This window comes from Zosterops lateralis, assembly GCF_965231275.1.
Source record: "Zosterops lateralis genome assembly, chromosome: 2".
In the NCBI taxonomy this organism is placed as follows: domain Eukaryota; kingdom Metazoa; phylum Chordata; class Aves; order Passeriformes; family Zosteropidae; genus Zosterops; species Zosterops lateralis.
The window spans coordinates 74,369,470-74,391,678 of record NC_139763.1 but is presented as its reverse complement, the minus strand read 5'-3'; the positions used below and the strand labels follow the sequence as shown (position 1 = coordinate 74,391,678).

The following is a 22,209-nucleotide window of genomic DNA, read 5'->3' as shown; positions in this document are numbered from 1 at the left end:
GACATCAGTGCAATACAGCAGTCTGGCAAGTGGAATTTCATACTTGAATGAAAAAATGTGTGATACAAACTCTTGTCCACATCAGGGGCTGCTCTTTCTGTTTTGTAACTTTTGCTGAACAGAGGATAGTTTTTCGTCTTGCCAGACATCCCTGTGGATGTGTATTCCTGATCTTTGATGCTAGCTCTGGAGGTGTAGAAGAAAAGCTCTGATAAAATCAGAGGTTTCAACCCTGTATGCCTTGTGCCTGTCTGCTTGAGAAAGAGAACACTGATTGTGTAGTTGCCATACAGTATTGCTGCTTGCATTGCTTTGTCAACACTTGACAGCAATACTTTATGTAGAATAATGTGAAATCTGGAAAAGCAAAAAAGCATTTCTCTTGCAAAGGATTTGATTTTTGCAACTTCGATCCTCTCGCTGAAGAGATTGAATACAGCAATCTCTTGATGTGTGTTTTACTGTGCCTGGTGTTAAGGCCCAATTCCAGGTTTGAATGGCTTCCAGCTGCTGCAGTGAAGCATTACATCTGCTGTTTGGTTGTTTCCATTACAGTTAGTCAATAGGCCAAACTTTAGCACATCATTTCATTGCAAAGGTAATTAGTGTTTGCTGTCAAACAGTAAAACACGTTTAAGATTGCTAGTTGCTCCAATTTCATTTCCCAGTGGTGTTGAGTTGTCCTCTGCACTGTCAGTAAATGTGCAAAATATACTGGATAGAACTTCCTTTGATCCTTTTTCATAAAATCCTATTTGCTTTGTTACTGCTGTTAATTGCATGTAGAACAGTGCTGAATTATCAGAAACACTAAACCAAAATCTTTACATTCAAAATAAACTTTTAGTTGGAAGATTTGTTCTTTATCCTAGCAGTGTGGATTACTGTTTGGGTTTGTGTCTACTTGTAACCTGTGGCTGGTAACAAAACTTTAACTGTGAGTGTGGTTATAATTAGTGTGTGTTTGTTTGTTTAAAGCAGGGCACTCCTTTTGACTATCCTTTCCCATTGACTACCATTAAAAGTTCAAGACTTTCCAGGGCCTACAGTGCACTCTTGCTGCTCTGCAATATCTTCTGGTGCTTCATTGACTGTTTATAATATTTCTGCTGGGTAGTATGGATTAGATATTTCTCCTGTGCTATAACTTGGGTTCCTTTCAGAGGCTGTGTAGTGAAAAGAAGAAATTATGCTGTCTAGTTGAACAGCATTGAGAGGAGAGGTGGTGTATAACTGTGCATGTTTTGAATTAAAAGAGGCTGGTGTGGGTGCTTGTGTATATTTGTAGCCACCGTAGTTGATTAAATCCTTTTTCCTTTGTTAAGTGTATGTACAAGCACCAGGTACTACTTTCAGTTCTGTATCATGGGTTCTCTGTGCGTTCCTTGCATCAGTACCAGTGTCCCCTCACATTTTTGTTCTCCTAATGAGAAGGCTCATGAACTCTGAAGGAGTTGCCTTTTTTTTCTTTTTTTTAAATTTGCATTTGACAGGGTCAGGTGTAATAACAGTAGTTTACTGAATTCAAATGGGTTGTTGAAGTCAGAGTATCTGTTCCCATGCAGTGCTCTCCAATATTGTTGCTAGACAGGATTTTTGCTTTCTCTGCAATTTTAGCAATTTTTCATGTAATGCTTACTAATATACCTTTGAATTGTCATGAATAACTAGGTAAAATAATAGCTTTGCTGGCAATGTTAGTTACATATGCCATGGATTTAGAGAGGTGAAATTGCCTCTAAGGGAGAAATGTCTCTCCCCTAGCTTATTCTGCAGTTAGTCATTCATCCATACCATGTTTGTTCTCTGGCTCTCTCAGTCACTGTGAGGTCGGGGGGATAACGTTCTGGATGTACTTCCACTAGTGAAGGATACTTGACAGATCAGTGTTATCTCAGTCCTTGACATGAAATCCATGTGTTCTCAATGTCAAATTACATGTTTTACTAGGAATCACAGATACTTAATTGGCTCTTATCTACAACTTGCCATCTTCTTTGTTTGCTTTCCTTCCTGGGAGGCTTGTAATTGTTATCGAGAGTTCTCAGTTATTTCATCTCACTTCCTCTTCCAATGTTCACTTGTATATTTCATGTTAGATTTTTCTAATGTGTTGATCAAAATGTATTAATATAAATGATCATAATTGAAATTGAATCCCTTGAGCCATCAACAAGGGCTTCTAATTTAGTCAAGTTTTGTGTATCTACTTTTCAAATTTATTTGGTTAATTCCATGTTTTAGATCACTTGGCCTTGCAATGGCACCTCGTGTGAGATTCCTTCAAAGAGTTAGGAAGCAGCTGTGTGCGAATGAGGCAGCCAGTGGGACAGACCACTTGGAGGAGACAGAGCAAAATGAGAATACCCTCACCTTGATAAACCAGGAAACAGTGGAGAAATGTGGAACTAATTTCAGTGGAAAAACATCTGCTAAAAAAACAAAGGTAAAGCAGAGAAGAAAAGAAACTGAGGAATGTTCTGCTTCCAGTGGAAGTGCTGAGGAGAGTGATGAGTCTGAGGATGAGTTGAAAGAGCTGTCTGAAGAGGAGGAAAAAGAAGTTCATGTACCTAACAGGGTACCAAACTCAGACTCCATGCAGTTCTTTGAAGATGATGATGATGACGACGAGGACGATACTGAAGGTCTTGATTTGCTGACAGTGAAACAACGGGATGTGTTTGGTGTGGATGCTAAAGATAATCCAGCACCGGTAAGTGTGATTTATAGTAAGGCTCATGAATCTTAATCATTTTTTATTGGACTTGCTCCAAGGAAGGAGAGGAAAAGAGGAAATTCTGCTCTTAGCAGAGTAGTCGTTTGAAGTTGGACGTGTTGTGCATATGTATCAGAGGTCATAAATACTCCCAGAAGATTAGTGGTGTGACTTAGCTTTTATCATTTTATGCAGTTAGCTTAGTTTTACTTGCATAATGAATATCCTTGTACTTGCTTTAATTTATGGATAATGTGACTCGAAAACCTGGAAATTTTTGACAGTTTTAATTCTTATCCCTTCGTAATTTGCTTGTACCTCTCTAAATATCTGCCACTTTCAGTCATAATTTTGATGCTGAACCACAGTTTATAGCACTGGGAACCGAATTGCAATACATGATGAGCCACTTCCCGACAGAAATCATAGCAGAATGATCTTTACAAGAATGTAACCTTCAAACAGTGACTTTTACTTTCAACAGTAACATTGCTATTAAGAATTGAGCTGGTATCAAAGAGGGAGAGAAGTGCACTTCTTGTAAAACATGGTTATAAAGGTTCATTGAAATTATTCATGTAAATCTTTCATTTCCTTGGCAAGTAGCTTTATAATTTCGATTTCTTTGTCCTTGGTGTTCAGAGAAATAATTCTTTTAATCTTTAAATACAGTGTTACAGTAAGGGGAGTTTTGGTGCGTTTTTATTTTTTTGTAATTTCTGTGAAGCAAATTTGGTATATGCATATTGGGATTTTCTTTTTTTTGTGTGCGTGTGTATCCTTTGCTATCTAGCAACCGTATTTCTGTAGTAAAAAATATAAACAAAATAACCATCTGGTTTGGCAAGGTGTTCTTCTGAACTTAGATGCATTAAAGGGGAGCCTCCTGTTAAGCAAAGTAATTATTTTTTCTAACTGGTATTTTAAATCTTTCATTTTCTGGGCTGTTACTTAACAGCACAGGGCACTTCCCATGACCTTGAAGCTAATCAGCCTACTAGCTGCATTAATAAGCAGCATCTTTCCTTTGGTATGTAGTGAAGTATGAACTAGTTTTATCAGCTGTCATTGTCAGAGATGGGCAGTTGCACAGTAATCTGACTGCTGCCTGCACTCTCCTCTCTACTCTGAGGAGGCTGACACAGGTTGCAATCTCATCTGAGAGCTACGGACACAGAGTTAACTTTCTGATCCTGCTACTCTAAGCCTGAGTGGTTCTGCCCAGGCATGGCCACTGCCTGGCAGTAGCTTATATTTATTAATAAATTTCAATTTAGCGTAGGAAAGAACTTTGTGTTTTAAAAGCAAAGTAGAGTAAAACATCTGTGCCTTATTTGAAGAATGATCAGCTCACAGCTTTCTTATTGCTTCTACAATTTTGCGTACTGAAATATACAGAGGATTTCATGCTGTTTTTAACGTACTGGAAGGTTTTATTCAGGAAATGGTAAAAAGTAAAAGTTCGAGGTAAAAGAACGAACAAAAGAAATTTTATGAAAAGTACAAGTGATTTAGAAAGTAATTTGTAACCACACTGGGTAACCTTTTAAGATCTTTTCAATATTAAACATTTATAGGTTAGTTTATGTTCAGGCAACTCAGACATTATTTTCTGTGATACAAAGTGGAATAACTGCTCTAAGGGTTAGTAGTTCACATTTAGTGTGCAAGTGCAGAAGACCTTGTATCACCTAAAAGCTCCTGTACATGGGGGCATAATAACAAAATATTAAATATTTCTCTTTTAAGCAGCTGAGAACAAACACCCCAAAATTTTTAAGATCTGTGTTATTAAGAGCTTAAATTATATTTAAATAAACTCCGTCAGAAATGCCTATGGTAGTGAAATATGTGATTTTTAGAAAGTCAAAATGCAGAGCATACTCTGCGTAACTTGATTAATTAATATGATACTATGAAAATTATTGATAAATTGCGGAATGCTTTAAATGTAAGGATTTTATTTTTAGTAAGAATAAGAGAATAAAGGTTTCTGTCACTAATGATATTTTAAAGTTTTGTTATAGAAATTCAACACAGTAGAAATTACATAAAAAGACTTGGGCATTGTGCATTTTTTATTTGACATAAGTCAGCACCTAATTTTCTGGATGTTAAGATGAAATTGATAATGTGCAACAGTTTTTATTTTTTTCCCTATTTCTTTATTTCCTGGATAGAAATTCTGAAGTGATTATTATTGCATTAAGATGGATCAGTTCATATTTAAAGTATTTTAGTATTCTGGGACATGAGAAGCACTGAGCAGTGTGAATGCATTTTTTCCTGGTGCTGTGTGTTGCAATGTCCTTCTAGGAAGGACTCAGGACTCAGTTTGCTGCATTTCTAGGATGAAACAGTGCGTTAATTAATAGTAGAAAAGGCTGCAGAGAGTCCAGGAGTATGAGCATAGAGGGCATACTCAGCTGCATCAGTTAGGAAGGTTTTTTAGAAAATCTGTTCTGTGTGTTAAATAAGATAGGAGTCCTTTGCAAATACTGGTATGTGGTCATCTAATTGAAGGTTTATGAATATGCCCACAAAGATTGAATTTAGTTTGCATTTATGCTTTTAATGTGCAATAATTGATTGTGCAATTTCACTATTCCTGCTGTAGGCTTCTCATTGACAGCAAAGCAGTCCTGCTGTGTTTATGGAGCTCCAGGACATTTTTTGTAAATGGAAACATTAAGTTTAGTTTCAGATTTTGAATTGCTGTTGTTAAAGACACCATTGCTTCTTCATCCTTGTCTCTCTACCCTCGTCCCTCCAATGGAATAAGAAGCAAGGGGAAGTGTTCGGCTGGCCCTGAGTATCCTCTGTGGTGATGTAGTGCCTTCACCTTTGGTTATAGGTGGGGTTGACTCATCCATCTTTGTACCAAGAGAAAGGAACTGGTCAAAAAGAGCAGAGGTTATTTAAACTGATATGGACTAGAAGGGGGTTTGTAGAACTGTTTGTTTTTGATGAATGTGTGTGGTACTCAGCCTAACTGTAGAAGCGGTTATGCTGTGAAGTGTGACACATCCAGTGTTAATCCTTCTAACAATGTGACTTGTAGCTCAATTTCACTCTTTCCCTTTCTTGGTGTGTGTCCCTTGGCTGCATGTGTACTTTGTCATTTTGTGACAACGCATATGAAAGAAAAATCTGTTTTCTGTGTTGCTGTATAAAAGCAGAAACCTTGGATAAAGTGAAAGACCTTGGCAGATATTACAATTTTGTTGTGGGCTTCCTAGCTCATTTTTTTGAGATAGTCACTGGCTGCTCTATTTATGAATTTTACTTTGATATGTCAGGATTTTTAGCTGGTGGTCTAACTCATGGGACTTATTTAGATAAGTACAGTGTTCTTATGCATAAAAAGAAGGTCAGCTATATGCATACAGCCATTAGCAGATAGGCAGTATTTAGCTGTTGTGTTAACATTATGGAAATTATTCTTTTAAAGTGCATTTAACAGTATTAGCAGTATTGATGTCGCAAAGACTATAAGTACTCCCTGGTTACAAACTTGCTTTCTAATGCTAATTTTATGAAATTGCTTTTTGCATTTGGCAATTCAAAGACTATACTTGTTCAACTTCTATCATTATTTATTTTGAGAACTAAGATTAAACCTATAATATTTTTTCTTGGTTTTGTTTATACCTTTATTTTAGTCAGCTTGTCAAACATATTGCATACTGTCAGACTTCTCTTCTGCTTTTGAATTTTCTGTTTTAGTGCAGACAGTATTACATTAGTGTGTTCTTATGATTGCTCTGGCTTTCTCCCTGCTCCCCCATCCCTTGTTTTATGGACTCTTAAAACTTCTCAAATGTATTCAACAATAACTGCTAAGAATACTGTAACAAGCAAAAGCATACAGGAGGCTGCCTGGAATAGTACTTGCAGATTCCTTGGAGTTAGTCTGGCTCTTGAAGAGCATGCTGTTTGAATATTGTGGCTGTGGAAGGAAATTATTTTATATGCTGTGATTCTGTCTCAGCTATCTTGCAATCCATTTTTATTACATACAGTGAAATTTTCCTAACTTCTCAAACACATGAAACAAACACTGTAAACTGACATATTATGACTGCGATATGTACGTATTGATAAAAGCAGGAAAGAAGAGACAAAAGTAAATCTTCCTAACTATTGATGATGGGTGAGTCCATACCAAGAAGCAGACAGTGGTAGCTCCTTGTAATGTGGACTTTGCACATTACATAGATCAAGGAAACATCATTTAATATGCACCAAAATGAAGACATAGTCCTCTGGAATTTTCTTCTGTGATGTTGAGAAGGAAGCCTGTTACACTCCACAGAAATCAAAATTAATTTTCAGAGACATGATTTTTCTAGATTACTTCTCTTACATGGTCTTTTCTCTCTGAATGGGATTTCTTTCCCCCTGCTACGTGTTATGAGAGAACTTTTCACTACTCTTATAAACACATACTGCCTTTTTTGGCATGAAACATCTCGTTCTTCCCACCTCTTACTAGCTATTATTCTTATGCTTTCATATTAATATATTTTAAGCAGTTGACTTTGTCTCCTTTAAGCTTTTCAGGAGACAGCAAGATAAAAAATACCCAAAGGATGGAAGAAGCAAGGAAGCAATCTGGCTGGCTCTGGTAGTGGCATTTCCCTTAGGGGTAGCTTGCTTTGCTCCTGCTGTAGTGGTGTGTTGTGTCCAAGAGAAGAAAGCTGCTCCGGGCAGCCTGCTGGCTCTAAAGAGAGCTTTATTCCTTGGAGACATGCTGCAAAGTGAGCAGTCTGGCAGAGAAAACAGAGAAGTTACTTATTTGTAAGTTAAATAAAAGTCAATACTGTGATGCATTACATACCATAAAATCTTCCTAGAGAATGTAAGTGCTTTCAGTTCTCAGCCCAGTAACAGAGTGCTTATGTATTTCTAGTTGAATTACAGCAAGTAATAATTTATATGTAGAACAAAATATTTGCATATAAGTGAAGTAGGCCTACATGTAGATACTAGCTGAAGTCCTTCAAGATTCCAGTGTTTGAAAAAATTTTCAGTGATGAATGGAAATGAAACCTGCTGATGGTACCTCAAACCTCTTTATGCAGAGCAGCCATCACAGAACATGTTCTATGAAGAGAATAGAACATTTTAAAGAAATCACATTTTCTTTCAAAGCAATTTCAATAACATCAATACAACTAAAACTCATTTTTTAAAGTATGTTTACAATGTCCAACCATAAACTCTATGTTTACAATCTTACATTCTATGTAGTTTTTAAAAGTCCTGTTATTCAGGACTCCTTGTGTGAGCTACAAAAAGGACAGACCAAACCCATTTACTTATCTTGGACAAGTTTTACTTTTTGGATTTGCAGACAAGTTCATTCTCCTGTTCATTCTCTACTATTTTTGAGTAGAACACTCATGACTTGCTTGCTAGATTAAAGTGTGCAACAGAGGCTTTTCAGGCAGTCCCTTGTAAAAACCCATTACCTACACTGAACTCCAGCTATGTAGATCAGTCATTGGTTCAGATTTTCTTCACTGCTTTAGCACCCTTTTTTTGGCTCCACATACATCTTCAAATTTCCCTCTAAAGATTTCTTTTTCAATTGGATTTTTACCAGCTTACTAAGGACTTCTGTAGTTTATGAAGAAGTCACTCTTAAGTTTTTAGGTTTCTTGTACCTATAAGACAGCACTCCAGGTATTTGTGCTAATCGCTGTGATGGTTAGGTTAATTAAAGAAATTTACAATTAGAAATCTCTGAGTTACTGGTAAACTGTGTGTTTGAAATAAATGGCTGCTATATATCCCTTAAAGAATATCTGTTCAAGACTGTCATCCTAAATACTTGAATAATGTTGAAAACCTGGATAAATATGTGGGGTTTTATGAATATTTATGGATTTTATTTGATATATCTATCCTTGTCACAGATATTATCTTCCTATATCATAGGCTATGGAGTACATAATTCTGATGTGCTTGGCTTTGCTTCTGTGGAAATTTTGACATGTTGGGGTGCTTTTGAACTACTGTGAATAATGGTACTTTTGATGCCCACAATCCATCCTCTGGGTGTTTGTTACTCTTGTAAATAGCAATCAGATGTAGAAAGATGGTAGATGAGTAGGAGGCCTGCTTTGAACATTTATATTAAAGATATTTAAAAGGAGTCTGATTTGATCCAGAAAAGGCTTCCCCAGGTCTGGTGGGAGTTCTTCACAAGTCAGTGGCTTTTCCAGCTGGCTGAAATGTACTGCTTACATTTAGAGCAAGGGATGTTGACAAGTTAGTAGCCACTGTAGCACACTTCTGAATTAGCAGTGCCACCATTTTGGTTCAGCTACTGAAATAATGAGTTAGTCTCCTTAATTCCACATACCACCTGAAGCAGCCCTGCAAGTTGCCTTCACTGTGTGGGACCTGCAGAAGTACCACATCATTTACATGCCCTGGGGAGAGGAGGCTGTTTGGCAGTGTGTTTCTTTGACTTCACTGAAGTACTTTTGAAACTTGTGTGTAACAGTATGAATTTCGAACCTGGATTGGAAGTTATACTAAGCAAGTTCCCAGGTGTTACAAAACTGGGGAGAGCTGCTGATTCCCTTCAAGGCAGAGAGACCTTAACAAATGAGAGGACTGGGCAATCACGAGCTATATAAAGTTCCAGAAGGGAAATTGGTGGGTTCTGCACCTGCGATGGGGCAATGCTGGATACGTGGACAGCCTGGGGAATGAGGTGCTGCAGGGCAGTGCTGCACAAAGGGACCTGGGGGTCCTGGTCTGTGGCAGGTTGGACATGAGGCAGCAGTGCCCTGGCAGCCAGGAGGGCCAAATATGTTCTGGGGGGATCAGGCACAGCAAGGCCAGCCGGGCAAGGGAGGGGATTGTCTCCTCTGCTCTGAGCTGGGGCAGCCTCACCTCCAGTGCTGGGGGCAGATCTGGGTGCCACAATATAAGAAAGACATTGAACTTGAGAGAGTGTCCAAAGGAGGGCAGTAAAGGTGGTGGTGGCCTTGCGAAGTCTGAAATCACTTGGTGTGTTCAGCCTGGAGGAGACTGAGAGGAGACCCCATTGCATTCTGCAACTTCCTTGTGAGGGGAGGAGGAGGGGCAGGCACTGATCTCTTCTCCATGGTGACCAGTGAATGGCCTGGATCTGTCTCAGGGGAGATTTAGGTTAGTTATTGGAGAAAAGTTCTTCATCCAGATGGTGTCTGGGCACTGGAACAGGCTCCCCAGTGAAGTGATCACAGCACCAGCCTGACAGAGTTCAAGAAGTGTTTGGACAGTACTCTCCAGCACTTGGTGTGACTCTTGGGTATGTGCAGCGCCAGGAGTTGGACTCTGATTCTTGAGGGTCCCTTCCCACTCAGGAAATTCTGTGGTTCTGTAATCTTTCCAGATTATTGGTGATTTGTGCTGTACAGAGTGCTCTGAGCAGGCTGGGCTATTACTTACATGCTCAGGTTTCAGCATCTGGTGCAAATTCAGGCTGAAATGAGGTGTGTGCTTTATCTCTCAGTTGAATAGACCCAAAAAGACTGAGAGAGATGCATGGACTTCTATGTCAAGAAATATTAGAGTACAACTTGTATGACTTGAAATAATTCACTAAAATCTTATTAATTTAATGCTTCTAGTAGGTTACTCAAGCCTGCAGTAATACCCTCAGTTTTAATTATTCTTTATTGCTGATTTATACCCTTGTTTAATATATTTCAGCAGTTTCATAGATCAGGGTGAATGAGCAAAAAACTCTGCATTAAATCTGCCTAGTTTTAATCAATATTCTCTGAATCTGTAAGATTTATAAATTATTAAAATGTCACAGTTTGCTTTAAAATCATTAGTCCCTGAATGGTTACTGAGAGATGGCATTGGAAATATTTATAACTGTGACATAATTTCGGATAAGTGTTCTAAAAGTTGAATGCTAAAATTGTGAAATACTACTAGAAATTATGCAACACTAATTTTTAAAGGAAATGCTGCTTTCTGAAATAGTAATAATGCTGACCAACTATCAAGTATGTATCTGGAGTCTTCTGACTGTCAGCAAAGTTAAAATTTTGAGAATTATTCTTTATTGGATAGTGACTTCTCTGATACAAACATCTTCTACTGTAAGCATTGCTTAATAAACTGCCCATGTGCATTTTAAACAATATTTTGGGGCACATTTCTCAATTTCTGTCTGAGCTGTGTAATTTTCAGATGGAATAGTTTGATAATTTGAAACTAAAATTTGTGTGTGATGACTCATCAGCTGTTAACCAAAGTGAGTCCTGGGGTAATTCATTACAGTATCACTAACATTCTGCAGATTGTAATTTAATGGCTATTTAAAAAGGAAAAATGTGTATGCAGTTTTGGAATAGCAACCTGCTGACTGACCAGGAGCTAGGAAATCTGCTTGGTTGCATGGAGCAGATATTCCATGTTTCCAAACGTCTGTGGTTTGTCCCAGCTGTGAGGAGTTGTACTGTTGGCATCCCAGCTGAGATGGAGTCTCTCCCCTTCTGCAGCCTGGTCTCTCTGCTCACCATCTTGGATAAAGCAACAACTGTATCCTTGGGGGATAAAATTCTCAAAATACTCTGAAAGGAGTGTTACTTTGAATGAATGAAAGGAAATTAAACCAATTAGGGCTGCAGCCTCTAGCTTTATTTCAGTAAGAAACAAATTAAGTATAAATGTCTTCGGGCTAGCCTGGTGGGGAAGTCTTTGAGGTCTTCTCATTCTTCATCACTGCACCATTCCTGTGCTAGTTTTCCACGTATTTCAATGCAGGGTGGTTTCTCTCATTTGCCTGAGCTATGTGTTTGTTTGTTCCTCTTGCTAGAAATCTTCATCTAGCTGATGCTCACTGGATCAAGATAAACTGCTTTGTCTGCTCCTTATGGCCCGTATGTTCTGTATGGACCTGTATGAAGTAACAGGGTTGTGCTTGAAAAGAGAGATGGCTGGCCAACATGCCTGAAGAAAATGAAGTGCATTAGTAAATTCCTCAGAAAAGCATACAGATCAGTGCCCTTGAGTGGGAAACCAAAATGACACAGGTAGCTTTTGAGTAGCTGAATGGCAGTATAATTTCCCTCAGATTTGTCCCCTATGTGACCAAGACCACAAAGTGTTTTTTGAAACTGTCTTGGTATTTTTCTGTGGTAATATTGACTGTGCTTTTTGCAGAGAGGCTGTGCATGTGGGCCACTGGAGAGAAAAAAACCAATATCAAGCCATGAAACCACTGGTATTGTGGTTTTTGAAATTAGTTTTACCTGCTAGCTGAGTAGAAGAGGAGTGTGTTGGAGGTACTTGTGCAATGCAGATCTCGAACACAATACCCTTTTAAAATAGTAATGCATATACTTCTTACTGTTTTTGCAGTCACTATACCTCCCCTGTAAATACATACAGTTCTAGCCTGAATTTTGTCTGTACTTCTGGGTGATATTCTTGCATTTGGCTACTTCAGATTGCATTAATGCAAAGCAGGGATCCTTCTGGTGAGGTCACAAATCTCAGTGTTAGTCCCAAGTTGGGCTTTTATATTTTTGTTTGTTTGGTTTTTTTTTAAAATTTGTTTGCTTGTTTTGTTTTTGGTTTTTTGTTTTTGTTTATGGAAGGGAAGAGAAGAACAAGCTGATAATACTAAAATATATATTAACAGCTGTATCTGAGGCTTGTTTGCATTGAGATGCACTGAATACCAAAATGTACTTCAGCCATAGTTTTTTACATACTTGTAAAGCAATAAGCACATGTTCTGCTGGATTATGTTACATTCCAACCACAGGAACTCACTGATGTGGGCTTGCAGAAATGGGTTATTCCTCAGTTTCCGTATTTTGAGAATAGCCTGCTGACCTAGAATCACATAATTTCTGCTGAAGAACTCTGTGAACTGTTGCTGTCATTCTCTGTGATGTCTGCTTGGTGTGAGATTGAGCGTGGGAGGAGAGCAACTTCCAAGGGGTTCCATGAAAGTTCACGTGTACTGTCTCACAGATGAGTACTGTATTTGCAAGATAGGTCTTCACTGTGTTTTCTCATGTCCTGTTTCTTGAGGTTTCTATTTCAGGTTCAAATTTGAGACTCACTTGACACATAGATGGGAAGCATAGTTGCAGAATAAAGTTAAAATTTTGAGTTGTTGTTTTCATGGCGTTTTAATTGGCATTTTTGGAAGAATGTTACAGTCCCAGATAAAATACTAGGGGGTTTATTTATTATTTAATTGCTATGAGCTAAAATAGTTTGTTACTTTCTCTAGCTGTTATGCCAATAGTTTCTGGAATAATGTTGTCTGAAAAATACAAATAGGTTGTTGTTCATCTATTTGTTTTTATGTTGGTCACAAAAAGGTGAAACTTTTTAAAAATAAGTGTACCACTGGGAATACATTTGGATATGTGCTATGTGCTGGAATGATATGGTAACAGGAAAAGAAAGACCGGTAGCAGGAATCAGAAGGTGCTATCAATGATAAGCAGTAGTAGGCTAGTGAGTGTTGATGCAAAGTGTATTTTGATCAGTGGATTGAAAAGAAATACTCTTCTCCAGCTTTGAGACACAAGTTTGAGTGGGAGTTTCTAGCACATGTAGCTCTTACACCAGTTTAGAAACAGTGTTTGAAGATGGAGGCATATTGTGAGGGAAAGCTTGGTAAGTAGCTGTCACAGAAGCTATTGGAACTAATGTCAAGTGGGGGTTGAAGGGAGAAAGGAGAATAAGATGAGAAACCTTTTTCTCAGCTGAAAGGCAGTGGTTTTGTATGGGTGTGACAAATCCATGAGGCCTCTTTAGAACCTGACCCTTGGGGAACCCATGGGATACTGTCTGCAAGTTCCTGTCTCTCTTAACATCATCTTTCATAAAAACTTATACCACCCGTTTTGCAGTGATATTTGAATATATGTTAGTGTTTTGCTCACTACCACAGTTTTGAATATTGACTATTCTACTAATAAGTGGTTTCTTTTTCTACAGCTTTTTAGTGCTACAGTAGTTGCATTTTATAGATCTAAAGGGAAGTGGTCATCTGGTCTGACTTCCCTGGATATTATAACCATGTTATGTTACTCAATCACTCCTGTATTGAATATAAAAATTGAATTTTGCATAAGTGTACACTTCTAAAGGCATCCTTTTTAGATCTGGGGAGATGAAGAGGTTAAAAATCTGCCACAACTAGTTTGTTTTTCCAGTAGTTTAACTCATTTGTTCATATTGTATTGAAGAGCTGGGTATGAGATTGGAGAATGAAGACAACAGGGGACATAATAAGAGGAGAGCAGTGGGGAGTAAAGATATTCTAGCAAATATACCTTTGGCCTGCAAGAGAGACTTTATTTTAGCACAGAGAAGAATGTGAGAAGGAAATGTGATAATGTTTTGGAGGAGGTGAATGACATGATATAAATTGAAAACGCAGTGTGCAAATGCAAATTAAGGCAGCTTCTAGCTTATGGACAATTTGTTACTGAATGTTAGCAAAAGTAATTTGGAAGGCCTCCAATGGTTCCTCAGGTGTGGAAAGGACAGTGTGGGAGTTGAAGGTTCTGTGTTTTGACTGAGTGAACTTGAGTCAAATTTCTGCTCCTTGTTGGTTCAAGTATTATAATTATATTAGCAAGGCAAGCCTTAAAAGAAAGAGGAAAATTTTATGTACCACATCTGCAGGTAATTTTTCTCTCTTTGGTTGTAAGGTCAGCATTTACGGTAAGCCAAGGAAATGTTATGTTTTGATTAACCAGTTTTTTTCTTATGCCTCTACTTTCCCAATCTTCTTTTAGCAATGGAAATTTAAAACATAAATTACTTTGACTTCTCAACATTTTCAAGAAGTATTTTATTATTTTTAGTAGAGATAAATTTTTCAGTGAGTCATTGAAGATAATAAATCTTGAAATTTCTGTTACTGTTAATTTTTTGCACTTGGAAAAATAACATTCATATTTTATTTTTCCTTTAAACACTTTTGTGGCACTTATGAGCAATAATACTTTCCTAAAGCATTTAATGATGGAATGTAGAATACCTGCTAGTGATTAAAATCATGATGGTTACAATGGAATATTTACTGGGTAAATTGAAAAAAGACTAACTAGTAAATAGTGGTATGAGAAACATTAAATTTTTCTAGTGGAAAAACATCAGAGAATTGGAATGTAATTTTAGCTTGAGTCTTTTGTCAAGCCTGAGCATCTCATTGAAATGTAAGTGTTGGCATGTTGTTTTCATTTTTTTCTTTAGTTAATGAAGTAATAGTTAAAAGATAATTCAAATTATGCTGTTGTTAAGTGCTCAACTTAATGTAGCATGAATGCTGTGGTCCCCGAAATGGATAGAGCTGTCTTGGCATACACACTGTGCTGGTGTTGGGATGAGAGGCAATTGATGTAGTTGAAAACTGATTGCAGTTGTCCTGCTTCTCTGGGTCTTCAGCTAGATGAATTCCTTGCCTATGTGTCAGTTCAGGCATCTCTGATTTCCTGTGCCTCGCATTATATTCTCCGGCGTTGGTACTTCTGGACTGTAATACCTACAGAGCAGTTCCTCAGATATTTTCTTGAAGAAAGGATGTGAAGTACATTGGAAGAGATTTTATTTTACGTTATGATTTTGTGCCTGTCTGGACTTTAGCAGGGAATCTAGAAAAAGGACTCTTTTCCTGTTCATGCAAGATGCTGGCTTACCAAGTTGATAGCATCAAGTGGTGGGAGGCAGGAGGGCGATAGCCTGCTGGAGCTGTGGTGTCCAGGCTGCAGGTTCCTGCTGCAGTGAGAGGCTCCAGTGGGTTGAGCTACCCTGACTGGAGCCATTTCTGCTTCCTTGTGTCTGCTCCTTTAGCTTTTTTCAGGAACAAAATGGTGCAGCATTCCTTCCCTCCTGAAGAGGTGACTTTGTTACCCAAATTCCTGATGGGTTATATGGTAACTGAAGGTTTGTACCCAGTGAGATAAAGGGGCATTACTGGCTAGGAGTTAAGCATTGAAAGTGGAGGAGTAGTACTGCTGCTTCCTCTCTCTTAAGTCTGAAGGTGTCTTAGTTTGGAAGACAGTTGTATACTAGGTGAAAGCCAGAGCCTCCCTTGGAATGGAGAATTTAAACCCCCTCCCTCCGAATTGTAATTTTGAAATTAAGGAGCTCTCAGGCACAGCTGGGAGATGCAGAAGGTCTTGACACCAGGTCCATTCCTTATTTCCAGGTTTATTTCCAGGAGCTTAAGGGAGACATGAGAGCAAAGAGGGCAAGACATCTGCATCTGCTTGTGCCTGCTTAAGTATGGGGTTCAGCAGCCAACAGCCTTGAGGTAGGGGGGCAGAGCAAGGGGCAGGTAAGGTCAGTATTCCACAGGGGAGACAGGGCCAGTCACCGTGTCCCACAACCAAGGGAGACATAACGAGGAGGGGAGAAACCAAAGGGCCAGGGGCATTATGGAGGGAAGGAACCAGGGCAAACCATGTGTACAGAGCACCACTGGGAAGTTCCTCTGTCAGGCTGGGCAGGTAACTATGGTCTGTCCTGCCAAGGCCAGACCCTGGGTATTATATCAAGGGGCTGCAGGGATTCCACACTCAGCAGTAACTAAAACATCCCTGTGTTATCAACAGTTTCTAGTACAAACCCAAAAAATAACCCCATACTACCTACTGTGGAAAAAAATAATTCTACTCCAGTCAAAAGCAGCACACTAGGCTAAAATTGTTGTCACAAAATCGGTGAAATAGTGAGTATTTAATTTCTGAAAGCCACAACTACTAAATCTGTTTCAGGAGTGAACCCAAACTTCATATTCTTAATTCTCTTGCGCTTCTCATCAATTTCCCTAGAATTTGGTCCTCCTTGAAATGTGGTGGGCAGGCATTTGTGATTCACACAAAAAGTGCCATATGTTGCTGAAAGCTGTAAATACATTTGGAAAGAGGTGCGAAGCTCTCAGAGCGCAATACTGTCTTCATAGATGTCACTGGCCAGGGTTTACCTTGAGAATGTTTAATCAGGTGGCTCAACATAAGAACTAACCAGTTGTTAAGATAGGGGTGACTTGAAGTTTTTCACAAGTATAGCTCTGTGTTTGAGCATGATGATATTCATGTACGGTGACTCAAGTTCTTCAGTCGTGAGAGCTTATATATTGGTTAAGGACATTTAAGGTGATGGGAGAAACCAGGTTATTTCTAACTATAAAGCTGTAACTTGTTTGTTTTCCTCTATTTGGTTTGTTTACTCTGAGCAAATTCCATGAGCTCAATTTCTATGCTGTGTAAAAGTAATTTTTTTTTTTTTTTTTGTTTACACATAGGTTACTTAAAATTCAGTGAGCAGTTCTGTGTACTTTAATGTCTGGTATTTGTGAGCTGGGTCTTTGTATTTATAAAATGACAGAAAACTGTTGAAGGTGAAAGCTTAGGTCTCATATAACCTATAGTGTGAGTTTGAACAGTGCATTCAAGCTTTTTCAACTTACTATTTTATTTACTATTTTTGTATATAACAAGGAAAAGCTTTAAGTTTTATCTTTGGAGTTCTCTGAAATATTTCTGTTCTGCTGAAATCAATGATTTATGACAGAAATTGACTGTCCTGAGACAAACTTCTGCTGTTCTGTGTTCAGACAAGGGACTGATAGATAGCCCTAAACTGCTCATGTTGATGGTTATAGAATAAAGTTACTTTTGTACATGAGCTGTGCTTCCATTTGTGTTCCCTTTTCTCATACTTCCTTTGTGTTGTTTTTGTTAGTGCTGACTCTCTCACAAATGCAGGAATTAGCTGACATGGGAGAGAGAATTTCTCACCAGTCAGTCTTTGTGCAGAAAGATAAATCTGTGGATTTTGCCAGTCTTGTATTTCCTGTGAATGTTCATTGTCAGCTTTTCAGGAAAGAGAGTGAGTTGATTCCATATTGAGCTCATTTTTGTACATAAGCAAGGCTGAATGTGAAGGTTTCCTGTTCATTCCGAACAGCGGTAGGAGTTCCTGAGCTGCTCTGCAGAAATTATTGTAACACAAGCGATCCACCTTACTTTCAGGTGTGCACTGAGAAGTGGAGGATATGGCTGTATGAAGTAGTGAGTAGCTAGACTTGAAGAAATCCAAGTCATCCCTTTTGGGTCATTCAACCAGTGTGATTTCCGTCAGTGTATGTGGTTATGGTTAATAGCTGGAACTTCTGCTGATGCCCGCTGGGCAGCAGGACCTGCAAAAGTCACTTCACTGTTGCTGAGAATTAGCTCTAGTTACTCACAGGGAGTGAAGGGATTTGAGTTTCTTGGTTTTGTTTTGTTTTAGGCAAATTCCAGAGAAGGTACTGCTCAACTAAAAGGCATATACAGTAATGATATAAGAAAAAGTATGTAGGGATAATAGACTTTGAGAGAAGAGAAAACCACACTGATATTCAAACAGAAATGGGAGCTTACCAGTGGCAGTTAGAATTCTTTAGTTCTTTGGGGACATGAGCTAATTTAAAATGTGTGAATTGTTAATACTTCACCTTTTTACTGTATTCCTTACTTTGTGTTGGATATGCTAATGGAAGTTAAACCAGTGAAAACCTACTTTCTGTTCTATCAGAAAGCTGCAGCAGTTGTTAGACATTACTTTATGAACATCTGTCACTTTTAATATTGAGTTGGCAACCCCCCAAATCGTTAATGAGTAAATGAATTTTAAGATCTGAGTGGGTTGTGCTTGTATTGAAAAGCTTTGGTGGCTAGCTGCATGCACAACAGGCATCACTTCTAAATACTGGGTCTAGACTAATTCGCTTATTCTAATAGATGAGATGGGTTGTTGATGAAAGCACTTAAAACTTCAGTTGAAAGAATCTTCAAACAACCAACCAACAACAACAACAACAATAGCCTCTCCAAGAACTCCCTCTTGAGCTTCAAATCGAAAAGTGTTGCTAATCCCAGCTGTGTAGTCAGAGTAATGTACCAGCTGTCCCAGAACTAGATTTGACAGATGACTGCTGTAGGCAGTGGCAAGTTGTACACAACTGTAGAGACAATTTTTGATACTGTCTGGGGTGGGGGGGAAGGTGCTTAAAATAAGTAGTTTTTAAAATTATTATTCAGCACAGAATGAGGAAACACTGAGATGACGGCAGCATTCCTTACTCTTCACACAGGTATTGGCAAACTGGGTGCATCCAAGTGCTGCATTGAATAAGTGTGGGTTTTTGAGAGATGAACTGTTCAATTCTTGAAGCTACAAAAGGGATTATTTTTGTCAGTGTTTTTAAGGGCATTGTGATATACAGGTTCGGGTGGATTAAATTTTTTGGGTACACACAGAGGTGGAAAAAAATAGAGAAGGAGAGAAAATTTTCTCATTCTCCTGCTTGAGAAGGAGAGAAAATCTGCTTTAAGGAGTGTTAGAGGCCTTTCTGCATGGCCCTAGAGCAGGTCAGCAAATCCTTCTGGCTCTTTGGCAAAGTATGTGCTATGTGTAATGTATGTGCTAATGCCTGAATGGTTATTTCTCTAAGTGCATTCACAGATGATTAGAGGGGTGAAGCACCTTTCCTGTGAGGAAAGGCTGAGAGAACTGGGTTTACTCAACTTGGAGAAGAGAAGGTATGGGGTGCCCTAAATATGGCCTTCCCTAAAGGGGGCCTACAGGAATGCTGGAGAGAGACTGTTTAGAAGAGCATGTGGTGATAAGACAAGGGGCAATGGATTCAAAGTGAAAGAGAGTAGGTTTAGATTAGATATTGGGAAACAAATCTTACCATCAGGATGGTGGGACAGCCACTTCCAGAGAAGTGGCTGCCTCATCCCTAAATGCATTCAAGGCTGGGATGAGTGGGGCTCCGAGCAGCCTGGTCTAGTGAAAGGTGTCCTGCCAATGGACAAGAGGAAATGGCCTCAAATTGCACCAGTGGAGATTTAGATTAGATATTAGGAAAAAAATCTTTTTGGAAAGGATTGTTAAGCATTGGAACAGGCTGCTCAAGGAAATGGTGGAGTCACCATCCCTGGAGGTATTAAAAAGACATCTCAATGTGGCACTTGGGGACATGGTTGAGCAGTGGACCTGGCAGTACTGGGTTAATGGTTGTAGTCGATGTTCAAGGTCTTTTCCAACCTAAATGGTTCTCTGGTTCTATAAATCAGGTTCATAAATCAGCTCTGTGACAAAGACTGCAGTACTGCAACTTCTATAGCAAATAAAAAATAACACCTTGGTCTTGGCAACTGGAATACTCATAAATTGGAAAACCAGTCTGATCTTACATGCTTAAGTGGTGAGGCTGACAGACTGCTGCATGTGCACTGACTTTTGCTAGAATCTTTAGCACTCAAACCAAGTATGCTCATATGTGAGCAGCTTAAAATTTGAAAGCTCCTCTCTCTATCTAAACATTGTCAACTGCCCGAACAGGACTCAGGACTTTCTCAGAAGCTGTTCATTCTTGGTGCATGAACTTGCATCTTAGCCTTGTTCAGCTCATTTGACCTGTGCCCTGTGATTTTGAAATAGAATTGGTACTTGCATCTGAAACAGGAAAGTTTAAAGATTATATCTAAATATAATGATACCAAAAGTGTAATTATTCTCACTTCAGAAGTGCTTCTCAATGGCTGTGGTAGCAGCCAGCTTGAAGCAGCTATGGGTGCATTTCCTTGCATTCACTTGAATGTGAAGATGTACATCAAATAACCCAAAAGTTTTAAAGCACTTTGCTTGTTCAGATTTGTAGGAAATAACTGAGTTTATAATTTGTAGTTTATGAAGACGCAATGGGTATACTTGTCTTGGCAATATGTCCCAAGAGAGCCTTTATTATTTCTTGAATGACAATCTAAGTGCAGCGCTCAGCCACCCCTAATGAGTGGGCTGAGTATGTGACTGGGGAACAAAACTGTTACTGACAACCTGTTCCTTTTAGGTTTGTCTAGGGCAGTAAATAAAAGGTACATAATTTGCATAAGCCTATTAAATGGTATTCTCAAGGGGAATAACAATAATTTCTAATGCTCTTTTCAGTGCTGACAGTTGATCCATTTAAAAATTAGATCTTGAGAAGGATTCCACTGAAAGGAAAAGGTGGAATGGCTTGTGGCTGTGCCACAGCAGGGTCAGGAAGATGCAGAAAATGTGTGTCCCTCTGTGAGCAGTGAGTGCCTACTCTTACATTTTGTCTAGAGTGAATGGAAAAAACAAGCTATACCAGTACAATTGTTTGAAGAATAAGATAATTTCAGAGATTTAAATGCAGGCGGAAAGAGATTAATGAGCCCAGTATAAATTCCATGTGACTATCTCTTTTAAGCTAGAAGTATACAGATGCTTGCTTTTCTGCGTGAAATGAGCCAAAATGAATCACAGTGAAATTGAACATATGTTATTTGCACTGGCTTGTTTAAATCTGTTTCACAACAAACGTTTATTGGAGCCACTCAAACTTGTGTGGAGGAAAAAATGCTTTTGTGGTATATGATGTTTCTTGGAGCGGCAGATTGGTAAAGTTCACTACAGCATCCTTGTAAGATAGAAAGCTTCTGTATGGTGTCTCTTTAAAAAGGGACTTGTAGAGTAACTTGATTTGGTAAAAGTCTATGAAAAGATAAAAGTAAACTTCAAAAAAAATCTTTATAGCATTGTTTTTAGTTTCTCATTTAGATTTTCCCTATACAAGTCCTGGCATTGTGTTACCTTACCATTCAAGAGGGTAACACAATGGTATGGTTAGCCAAAGTTTCAGTGTGATTCTGTCTCCCAAAAGTAAAAATTGTTTGTTGATAAGCACAGTTATGGAATAAGTATATCAAAATCCTCCCTCTTTGTTCTGAGATGGAAAAAAGGAAAATGAATGTATCCTGGATAATGGGAATGCCAATTTGTGCTCTAAATACAAACGTTTAATGTTTGTCTAGGACATTTCAGGAACAAATGTTCAATTTTTGTTGTCTTACATAAATGGGTAAAAGTGTTTTTGGTACAAATAGTTTTTTTAAAAAATTGGTTGGTGTAGAAAAGTGAGTTCTAAAGAAGAAAAGAGAGAAGATTTGTACTGTATTAAGCCCCCTTCATTATTCTAAAAAAATATTAGTCATAGCTTAAAAAGCAGATTTTAATTTGCAGAATAGTCAGTGTTATTCAAAGTCAACACTGGATTGTGTTCCTAGGGCTTGAGACTATTATTTTATTAATGCTATGTAATTAAAATGGCACATGGAAAATTAGAACTCTGCATTTGGGGGTAGTTTTGTTGATATATTCCATGATATATTTTATGGGCTTATCCAGCCTGCAGTGTGCATAACTTCCTAGACTTTTGACTATTTCTTGAAACTTAAATTAGTGAAAGCTTTTTTGAAAGATATTATGAAACAGTATTAGTAAGTATTGACTTTGTGATAATGGTTCAAACTATAATTATCTTTGGTCTTTTCACACATTGTGAAATATTTGCATAAGGGTCACAGAAATCTTTAGCAAGTACAATGTATATTTGTTGAGTACTTTCTGGTTTTAATATGTGG

The 22,209-nt window shown here is 38.3% G+C and overlaps 1 protein-coding gene across 1 annotated transcript in view; it reads left to right on the top strand.

Moving 5' to 3' along the window:
- Positions 1-22,209, top strand: part of DDX10 (DEAD-box helicase 10) — a 156,705-nt gene that overhangs the window by 44,259 nt on the left and 90,237 nt on the right. Inside the window, exon 13 of the mRNA XM_083854830.1 lies at positions 2,245-2,713. Within this exon, the coding sequence (XP_083710956.1) occupies positions 2,245-2,713 (469 nt within the window). The remainder of the gene's footprint in view (positions 1-2,244; positions 2,714-22,209) is intronic.